At 39.8% G+C, this 11,247-nt stretch overlaps 1 protein-coding gene across 2 annotated transcripts in view; it reads left to right on the plus strand.

Moving 5' to 3' along the window:
* LOC102779718 (protein NLRC3-like) overlaps positions 1-10,259 on the plus strand; it is a 71,731-nt gene extending 61,472 nt beyond the window's left edge. Inside the window, exons 10-16 of one of the 2 annotated variants that reach the window (XM_087846660.1) lie at positions 3,174-3,347; positions 4,465-4,638; positions 5,926-6,099; positions 6,338-6,511; positions 6,991-7,164; positions 7,242-7,417; positions 7,553-10,259. In XM_087846660.1, the coding sequence (XP_087702786.1) occupies positions 3,174-3,347; positions 4,465-4,638; positions 5,926-6,099; positions 6,338-6,511; positions 6,991-7,164; positions 7,242-7,404 (1,033 nt within the window). In that variant the 3' untranslated portion in view covers positions 7,405-7,417; positions 7,553-10,259. Of the gene's footprint in view, positions 1-23; positions 1,861-3,173; positions 3,358-4,464; positions 4,639-5,925; positions 6,100-6,337; positions 6,512-6,990; positions 7,165-7,241; positions 7,418-7,552 lie in introns of those variants that run through there. The other variant, XM_087846662.1, reaches the window with a different exon arrangement.
* The last annotated feature ends 988 nt before the right edge of the window (positions 10,260-11,247 follow it).

The raw sequence follows: 11,247 nt of genomic DNA on the forward strand, positions 1-11,247 counted from the left end.
TTAAATATTATCACATCTTTCAGCAGATGTTGGTCTGCAGGAGGCTTTAGATGAACATAAGATCAGTCTGAGGAAGAGATGCAAATGTGTGACTGAAGGAAGTGATGAAACAGGAAGTAGAACCCTCCTCAACAGGATCTACACTGAGCTCTACATCACAGAGGGACAGAGTGAAGAGGTTCATACCCAACATGAGGTGAGACAGCTGGAGACAGCTTCCAAGATGGACGCCCTCCATGACACACCAATCAGGTGCCAGGACATCTTTAAAGCCTTACCTGACCAACAGAGACCCATCAGAGTGGTTCTGACCAATGGCGTGGCTGGTGTTGGAAAAACCTTCTCAGTGCAGAAGTTCACTCTGGACTGGGCAGAGGGCTTGGAGAACCAACATGTCAGTGTGGTGGTTCTGCTTTCATTCAGGGAGCTGAATCTGATCAGAGATGAGCAGTACAGTCTTCTGGAGCTGCTCCATGTTTTCCATCCAACATTACAGAAGGTCACAGCAGAGAAGCTGGCTGTCTCTCAGCTTTTGTTCATCTTTGACGGCCTGGATGAAAGCAGACTTTCATTGGATTTCACCAACAGGAAGCTGCTGTCTGATGTCACACAGAAGTCATCAGTCAGCCAGCTGCTGACAAACCTCATCCAGGGGAATCTGCTTCCCTCGGCTCTCATCTGGATAACTTCCCGACCTGCAGCAGCCAATCAGATCCCTCCTACATGTGTTGACAGGCTAACAGAAGTACGAGGCTTCACTGACGCCCAGAAGGAGGAGTACTTCAGGAGGAGATTCAGTGATGAAGAGCTGTCCAGCAGAATCATCTCCCACATGAAGACATCCAGGAGCCTCCACATCATGTGTAGTATCCCAGTCTTCTGCTGGATCACTGCGACAGTTCTGGAGCACATGTTGACTACAGAGCAGAGAGGAGAGCTGCCCAAGACCCTGACTGACATGTACTCACACTTCCTGCTGGTTCAGACAAAGAGGAAGAAGAACAAGTACCATGAGGGACATAAGACGAGTCCACAGGAGCTGACGGAGGCTGACAGGGAAGTTCTTCTGAAGCTGGGGAGGCTGGCGTTTGAACATCTGGAGAAAGGAAACATCATGTTCTACCAAGAAGACCTGGAGCAGTGTGGTCTGGATGTGACAGAGGCCTCGGTGTACTCAGGAGTTTGTAGAGAGATCTTCAAAAGAGAGTGTGTGATCTTCCAGAAACCAGTCTACTGCTTTGTTCATCTGAGCATTCAGGAGTTTCTGGCTGCATTCTACATGTTCCACTGTTTCACTAACAGGAAGACGGAGGTGCTGGAGGACTTCCTGGAAGATGAAATGAATGAAGAGGAGGAAGATGATGATGAGGATTATGATGAAGACTTGTATTACACATCTGTAGCTGACTTTTTGCACATGGGACTAAACAAATCTCTTCAGAGTAAAAATGGCCACCTGGACCTGTTTGTCCGCTTCCTGTATGGCCTATGTCTGGAGTCCAACCAGAGACTTTTAGGAGGTCTGCTGGGTCACACAGAGAACAGTTCAGAAGTTATTGAGAGAATCATTAACAACTTGAAGGAGATGAAAGCTAAGTTTATTTCTCCTGACAGAATCATCAACATCTTCCACTGTCTGATGGAGATGAACGACCTCTCAGTACATCAGGAAATCTTGGATTTCCTAAAGTCAGAGAACAGATCAGAGAAGAAACTCTCTGAGATCCACTGCTCAGCTCTGGCCTACATGCTACAAATGACAGAGGAGGTTCTGGATGAGTTTGACCTGGATGAATACAACACATCGTGGGAGGGTAGACTAAGGCTTATTCCGGCTGTGAGAAACTGCAGGAAGGCTCGGTGAGTCCAGATGTTAATATCATCCTAAAAACAGTAAAGATGCCATCAGCTGTCTGATATATACTCTAAGGTCTAGAAGTATGTGAATGGTGACACATCTTTATAGTTTGTTCTCTTCACACTAAATTCATTTAAAATGAAAATAGTGTGATAATTTCAGTTTCTGAGCTTTAATTTGAAGTTTCAACAAAAACATTGAAAAGTTTTTTTGGTCATTTTCATACAAAATCTTCTTTTCTTAATGGTAAATAAGGAAATTTGTTAAAGCTCTTTGGAATAATTGAAATCTGAACCTGTGGAGTATAGAATGGATTTCCTCCTGCCTTTGGTTTGCTCTTCAGCCGTGACATGCAGCTGCATGGACTTCACATAAACGGGTTTTATATTCCTCCTGGGTCTGTTGAGTTTACACAATATTGTAGATCACTGTCTATGTGTCTTGTGAAGCTTTGGTACATGTTAGTGACTGGGAGAGTAATATCTTCCTGTACATCTGACAGTAGGGCTGAGCCATATTATACCGTTCACGGTAATACCGGTACAATGTTAGGCAACATTATGAAAATGAAATATTGCGATAGAATATAGGTAAAACGCGCATGCGCAGTGCCTTTGTTTTCATACGCACATCGTCGATTGAGTGAAACGGATGAACCAGAATTGGTTTGTAAAAATGGTGCAACTTCAGTGATGTGGAAGTGATTTGGTGTTTGTCCGTCAGATACCAACCAAAACACTTTTTTTTTGTAGAACCCACAAGCGGGCCGTTGTTATTGCCGTATTTGTCGGACTAAGGTGCTCATAAATCTGGGAGTAATCTGGGTCCTTAACTCCTTTCCCTTCAGGTCCCAAAGTCAAACGAACACTGCAGCATCACTGAGAGTTAAAAACTGTCTAAATTCTTTCATCTTTAATAAAACGATCAGCACTGCTGCTTTACCAGGTGTAACTATGAAGTTTAACATCCAGGCATCCATGAAAAAAGAATTTATTACATTTAACGGAGTTAGAAGTTAGTAGGAAGCTAGCGGAAGTTAGCTCGCTAGTTTCGCTAGTTACCTAAGCATGATAAAGCATGGTCTGACTGAGAGATTTCTGAAAAAAATCAAACGTACTGCTCTGCTATCACTTCCAACATAAATGAAGACAGGAAACTGAGATAAAATATTTTCATGAGATAAATATGACTCAACAGCTATGAGTGCTCCACAGTGCACTTTTTTAACTTTCCATTTACAGTGATTGCCATTTTTGTTTTCTGTCCTTAGTATTTATGATAAATCCCTGACTTCCACTATTATTTATTATCTCAGACTTTCTGAATGTTGGCTGTCAGAGACTCACTACAAAGTTGTGGCCTCTGCCCTGAAGTCTGACCCCTCCCACCTGACGGAGCTTGACCTGACCGGAAGTAAACTGCAGGATTCGAGACTGAAGCAGCTGTCTACTGGACTGGAGAGTCCAAACTGTCGACTTAAAACACTGTTGTTAGTTTAATTTTGCCTTTTGAACCTCATAAATCACAACTTTTAGTCTCAAATAACTTTTTAGTGGTGATTTAGGGCTGAAATGTGTGGAAACCTGTGTTTACGACTTTTAATTTTAAAACATAGTCTATCCAGAAAGTATTCACAGTGTTTCACTTGCACATTTTATCATCTTACATTCCAAAAGTGATTAAATTAAAGCTTGGCACACTTATTTTTGAGTAGTTTCTCACATTCTTCATTGTAGAACCTCTCAAGCAACATCAGGTTAGAAGGGTAGCATCACTACACGGCCATTTTCAGATCTGAAATTGGGTTTAAGTCTGGGTTCTGGCTCACAGAGTGGTCCTGTAGCCACTGCTGCAGAAAAACCACAGAAATGTCGAAAAAATGATGTTTCCACAACCGGCACGTTGTTGTTGCTGTCATTGCTGCTGCTGCTCGTCTCCTCCCACACTCTTCTCCTGAGTCTTGCTGCTTAAACAGTGAAGCCATGATTGAACAATGGTTACTAGCTCTTGACCTCCCTTGACCATCCTTCCTCAGTAGACTTACTCAAAGGATATCCTCGGTGTCACAGGGAAGCTGAGAGATGCTACCTGGGCCCCCTCCCACCGGCAAGGACAACAGCCGCAGCAACCACTGTGTGAGTGGCTGCCAGGTCATGTTGCCACCACCAGCACATTGTTGCTGTCATTGCTGCCGCTGGTTCTCTCCTCCAACTCTCCACTCATTTGAGTCCCGACGTACTGCCTAAATAGGGCACGCATGATTAAACCAAGGTTACCAGCTGTCTACCATCCTCTCCTGGCAATGCCCCCAAAACCGACTGCACTGCTGGAAAAAGTGAAGCCCTGTGAATATTTTCTGGATGCACTTCAAATTACTTTTAATAGTTTCTAGTTTTGGTTTGAAAATACATTACTTTTTGTGCTGTGAGTAGTATTCTTCTTGAAATTGTGCAGGCAAATATACAAAAAAAGTCCTCAATTTATTTGTTGTACATTTGTTACAATATATAGATCAACTTCTATTACTGATCAGTGAAGCATATTTGAGTAATTTTACATGATAATAATTTTAACCTTTTCTGCTTGGTATTATTCTGTAACAACAGACTTGCTAACTGTGGACTAACAGAGATCAGTTGTGATTCTCTGGTCTCAGCGCTGAAGTCTAACCCCTCCCACCTGAGAGAACTGGACCTGAGCAGAAACAACGTGCATGATGTAGGAGTGGCAGGACTTTCTGGTGGATTACAGAGTCCTGACTGGAGACTAGAGACTTTGAGGTCTGAAATAATATTTAGATATTTTTTAATGATATTCATGAAATAATTTTATTTGATTTCTAAAATGGTAACTAAGAGGTACTGTATACCCAAAACCAAAAGCCTGGAATTTGATGCACATGCTGGCAAAGGTTTGTGTATTTTTGGAAAACTCTATCATATGAATGTAATAGTTGACAATAGCTGGTTGGCTTTAATGTAAAATATTATTCACAGTTTTTTCAAATTGCCCAAAAGCATCAAACAAGAAGTAAGGTGGAAAAAAGCAAGATTTAACCTTAACATAAATAAATAAACAAAGAAATAATAATAAACACATGCAATTCAATTCAATAAAATTTTATTTACACAGCACCAAATCAAAACAAGTTTTATATTGTAAGCTAGAACCTACAATAATACACGCAGAGGGGAAAAAAAACCCAACAATCATATAACCCCCTAAACAAACACGTTGGTGACAGTATAAACGAAAAAGTCCCTTTCAACAGCAAAAGAATTATCTTCTGCAACTGGTTGGGGAAAGGGAAGAAAGACTTTACAGACATGCTGTGGAAGAGAGACAGAAATTTATAAAAACTAATCATTTAATGCAGATAGGTCTATTAACACATATTGGGAGAGAGAAGGGTGAGTCCAGAAGAAACACCCAGTGCAGCATGGAAATCCTCCAGCAGCCTACACCTATTTCAGCATAACTAATGGAGGATTCAGGGTCACCTGATCCAGCTCTAACTATATGCTTTAGCAAAAGGAAAACAAAGGAAATTTTGAAGCCTAATCTTAAAAGTAGAGATACTTTTGAAACCAAACTGGAAGCTGGTTCCACAGAAGAGGGGCCTGAAAACTGAAGGCTCTGCCTCCCATTCTACTTTTACATACTCTAGGAACAACAAGTAAGCCTGAAGTGTGAGAGCGAAGTGCTCTAATGGGTTGATATGGTAATATAAGGTCATTAAGATAAGATAAGGGGCCTTTTAAGAAAACAGTCCTAAATATTTGTTTAGTATGTGCATTGAAGGACATGTCCTGGTCAAAAATGAATCCAAGGTTCCTCATAGCATTACTGGAAGCACAGTTAATGCCATCCAGAGTAAGAATCTAGTTAGATACCATATTTCTAAGATTTTCAGTTTTGGTATCTTTTCATGTGTGGATTGGATGGGTTGTTATCGATATCTGGTGAGATTTCATGTCAAAAGAACCTTTTTGAAAAATATTTACTTAGAAAAATTTGTTGTTGTGTTTTTGATATTTTTTTTCCTTTTTTTTCTTTTATAAACTCAGACTAAGGTCCTGCAGTTTGTCAGCGATCAGCTGTGATCACTTAGGCTCAGCTCTGAAGTACAATTTGTGCTATCTGAAAGAGTTGGACCTGAGTCAAAACGAGCTACAGGAATCAGGAGTCGAGCAGCTTTCAGCTGGACTAGAAAGTCCAAAATGTAGACTGGAAACCTTGAGGTCTGTGTTTGACAATGTCACATATCTATAATCTCATCCAAAGTAATCTAGGTTTAATTTTCCTTTATAGTAACCTTTATTCAATAATTCTAAATGTAAAGAATTAATAATAATTCTTCAAATTTTTCTGCAGTGACTTGACTATCCTCAGACTCACCAGACAATTAGAAAAGTCGGGACCACTGACCACGAGCAAAAATCTGTGACTGAATTGTAAATAAATGTACTGTAATTTCAGACTTACTCACTGTGAACTACCAGGAAGCTCCTGTACATTTCTGGGCTCAGTTCTGAAGTCAGTCTCTTCCTGTCTGACAGAGCTAGACTTGAGCCACAACAAATTGCATGACTCAGGAGTAAAACTTCTGTCTGCTGGGCTGGAGAGTCAAAATTGTAGCCTGAAGACTTTAAGGTAAAAAATCTAATTTCTCCTTTTGTAGAGTCTGAATCCCAGGAATAATTATTTGTAGAGTCACACACACACACACACACACACACACACACACACACACACACACATATATATATATATATATATATATATAAAACACAGGTGCCTTTGATGGTGCAAAATGTTTCGTCGACATTGTTGTGTTTGTTGGAGAGAAAACCTACAAATATACAGTACGGTACTTCAGAGTCACACTGCTAGTGATCAAAGATTTATATAAATTTGACAAGCATAATGCATTCTGTACTGTACAGGAGACGCGGAATGAGATTGATTGACAGTGATCTATAGCCAATCACGTCGCAGAACACAATGCGCTGTTTAAAAAAAAAAGTATGCAAAATTGCACAAAAAATCCGCGAAAGAGTGAGGGCATGAAAGGTGAACTGCATTATAGCGAGGGGCCGCTTTATTGTATTTTTCTTTTAATATTTCCATAGGCTGAAGGACTGTCTGATTATGGAAAATGGCTGTGCTTCTTTGGCTTCAGCTCTAAAGTCGAATCCCATCCATCTGAGAGAGCTAGACCTGAGTCACAACAAACTACAAGATTCAGGAGTAGAGCTTCTGTCGATTGGACTGTGGATTCAAAACACTAGACTTAAGACTCTAAGGTATAATATCTAATTTCCCTATGTGGAGACTATAAAAAACAGCAGTCACTGTTAAATAAAAATCTTTCCTTCTACAGGATAAAAGACTGTCAGATTACAGATAAAGGCTGCGATTATCTGTCCTTAGCTCTTAACTCGACCCAATGTCCCCTAAGAGTGCTAGACCTGAGTTTGAACAAGTTAAAGAAAACTGATGAAGAACTGAAGCTGATGTTTGGGTTTCTGAAGGCACTTCATTAAAGACTCTGGTCAGGTCAGTAAAGTAATAGACTAGCCTATTTTGGACAGATTTCAAAACTAGCCACCAACAGAAAGTCATTAGTCAAATGTTTATTTTGAATAATTTCTGAGTTGACCCAAAAGTAATTTGTTGTTTTGATCCATACAGGTTTACGTGAACCTGGAATATGGAGGAGGAGTCATCCTTCATTAAGCTGCCTATCACCACCCTGAGTTAATATTCAAACATCCTAGAATTACTTTTTTTGTCTTCCTTCCCTTAGATAGTCATTTGATGTCTTTATTTAAATTTATAAAGGCTTTTATTTGATTCAGTGAACTACAGTCGTAATGTCTATAAGAAGATGTGAATGCAACATTATGGGAAATCCCTACTGTGACCAACTACACCCTACACCTTGTTGGCAGTGATCACTACTATGCTTGGCTACAAGATAAAAAGCAGTACTTTTAATGGAGAACGAAACTAGAGGCCAAGATCAATGTCGCACGTAGGGCAGTTTGCTAACTATCAGAGCTGCACAAAGATGTGATGTAAAAAGGAATGCTAGGTACAGCAAGCTGCCAATACCTGAGGCCTTAGAAACTGCCAAGCAAAGACTCATTCACTTGAAATGGTAAACCAGAGAGATAGAAGCCATTATAATAAACAAGATGTTCTCCACTGAACCATCCAAGGTGTACTCTCAGTGTCAGATAAACAATATGAGAACAGCCCCACCAAGGCTGGAGACAGAACAATACTGGAAGACCTAATGGGAGAAGGATGCAACCCATAACAACAATGCACTGTGGCTAGTAGAGCTGGGAGAAGATTACAGCAAGGTCCCTGAACAGGATCCAGTAACATCACAGTTGTAGACACCCAACACAGAGTAGCTGCTAATGGTTAAACGCAACCATAAAAGCTAATCGAACAGTGGAGGAATGAAGGATAAATTAAAAGGCACACATGGATGTGTACATTGCACTGCATTACTGGCTAATTTACAACCTCGTAATCAATTTTTACCTTTTTGCCAGCTGCTTGCTGTAGTATTTACTGAAATGCAAATTAATGTTGGTTGTTTTACATAATCAGTTGAGGTTAAAATGTAATGCTACGGATCTAATTAGATGTTGATATAAATACTATAATATATGAAAAGCTTCAAATGAAGCTGCAGGATTAAAGAAAAGGATGCTGAGATTGGTCTAAAATCGTTTCAAGTGTGAATCAAATCTTTGAAGTCAAATAATAACTTAAAGTCAAGTATTTAAGGAGGAAATCTTATGTTTTAAGAGAACAAGCACAACATTTCTGTAAGTGGCCTATGCAAAGAAAGACGTCCACGTATACTGCTACATTCATTATGCTGAACCATTGTGAAAGGGCTTATTACAGATGTACTGCTAGCATACTGTTACATGATTTTTATTTGTGAGTTCTGAAAATGTTATGTCTTTTTCTTTTTGATACCACTGTCTTAAATTTTTTTTACTATTAGGTCGCAGTTTTTATTTATATTCTAGTATCTTGAGCCTTTAGTTTTTGTCATATTTAGGTTCTAGTTACTGTTTAGTGTTCATGGATTTTGACATTTGTGTTTACTTTTCCCAGTGTTCCTTTTGTATCATGTTCAGTTTCTTATCATTGTGCTTTATAGTTATCTTTTCAGTTATTTCCTGTTTTACTTTAGTAGTTGATTATCTGTTGTCTTGCTTTGAGTTTTACTTGTGATCGCCTTGATTGTTTACGGGCACATTTTCATATATGTTTCCCCTTCCCTCAATATATATGTGTGTACAAACCATGGGAATAACGGCGTTACAAGTAACGGCATTACTTTTTTCAGTAACAAGTAATCTAACTAATTACTATTCCTATTATTACAACGCCGTTACAGTTACTAACAAGTAAATGCGGTCCGTTACTATTTTTCAACAAACAGATGGTTGATGGTGTGTTCAGCTTACCGCATCTTATATCAGTTGCACAGAAGTAGCTCTAAGTAATCTGGACGGTACAGCTTTAAGCAGCTGCGCGTGCTCCCGCGGACGGTAATCACAATCACTGTCTAGCACAACACCTGGAGCTAAGGGGGCAAAACAATCGCATGAGTGCTGCTGTTTGACTGAGGAAAAATAAACTAGTTGTGGTAAGCCAATCACAGGACCACTTAAAGACAAAGCAAAAAGGTGATATATACCAGTTTTTAAATTGTGTTGATAGGCCACGTAATGATAAACAATATATACACGGCGTTTTTTCCTCAATAGTTTCGTCATCACGAATACTGTCTAAGGACAGCGCTAGCAAGCATTCTCTGCTTATGACCCACAAAAAGCAAACAAACAAAAAAAAACAGGGGAAGGTTTAGGAGAGTCGGAAAGAGAGAGAGTGAGAGAGATAATGGTAAATGGTAAATGGCCTGTATTTGTATAGCACTTTTCAAATACAGCAGAAAAAGTGACAGAGCGAGTTTTGAGATATGAGAGATTTGTGACGTTTAGCATGTTTGGAGTGTGTAGTTGTGTCTTGTGTAGTTAGTGTGTAGTGTTGTGGATAGTTTTGTGTTGTGTGTCAGAACAATGAGGCGACTGCTGTCTGCAGGTAGAAAAAGGAGTGATGCACCTGCTGCTGTCAGACCTGCAGGTATCAAGCTGAGATGTTCTCCTTTATAGTGGACAGAAATTATTTCTTTGGAGTGGCACAAATAATTTGTGTGGCATCTTAATGAATGCAGAACATGCAAATAACGTTGTTGTTTGCAAAACTTGTGCATAGGATTTTAAAATTGACATGTTATATTTGCATTTAAAGTTATGAAATATGATTCATTAAACATGTTTGTGGTTGTTACAGTAAAAAATAACTTTTTCTACTCTGATTTTATGTTTTTTTGTCTGATTTTAGATCAATTGTGTTAATACAGTATGTCAAAATGAAAACATAACTGTAAATTCCGACACGTGAGGTTGTGCTGAAAAGGATGATATCAAACAAGGCAAAGTAAATAGCTTTTAAAGGTAAAATGTAGAGGCCAAATCAAAAGTGGTTAAAAATGGCCAATTATACCCTGGACCCCAGAGGGTTAAATGTTTTTTCTAAAGTAATGCAATAGTTACTTTTAAAGTAATTAATTACTTTTAGAATATTGTAACTCCGTTACTAACTGAGTTTTTTGAAGAAGTAACTAGTAACTATAATTACTTACTTTTTCAAAGTAACTTGCCCAACACTGGTACAAACAATCCTGGATTTTCTTTGTTGTTCTTGTTTATATCCTGAATTAATCCCTAGGTCCTTGTAATTTATATCTGTTGCTCGGTGTGGCTTGGGCACGGCTGCAAGGGAAGCTGAGACAGATCGGAGCTCCTGGTCATGGATGAAAGTGATAAGTGGGGGAGGGGTTCTTGACTTTCATAGGAGGCCACGGTGCAATGTGGAGAGAGAGGGAGAGACTATGGTGTGGCTGTGGATTTCATGCTGTTGACAGGTAAGGCTGTAGGGGTATGAGCATTCACTGCAGTGTCAAATCAGAGCTTTGATGTCCTTACTCACTCACAGCTTGTTTTTTGGGTAGCAATGTACAGTCTGAGCTGGAACAGTGGAGTGGGTGCAAAAAGTTTCTCCCAGTCTGGCACCTCAAAACAGCCCCTTAGTTCCACTCAGGCCTCCTCTGACCACCTCCTAATGCTCCTCGTGGTCAAAGGTTCCCTCATCTCAATCGGCACATAGGCGGGAATGAGGTGAGTCAGGTTATGATCTGACCTAGTCAGTGGGGGGAGGGAGGAGGAGCTGTATCCATCTTTGACATTAGCATACAGTAGATCTAAGTTTCTCTCCCTCCTGGTGGGACA

The sequence above is a fragment of the Neolamprologus brichardi genome, chromosome 9, assembly GCF_056152115.1.
Source record: "Neolamprologus brichardi isolate AB-2024 chromosome 9, ASM5615211v1, whole genome shotgun sequence".
In the NCBI taxonomy this organism is placed as follows: domain Eukaryota; kingdom Metazoa; phylum Chordata; class Actinopteri; order Cichliformes; family Cichlidae; genus Neolamprologus; species Neolamprologus brichardi.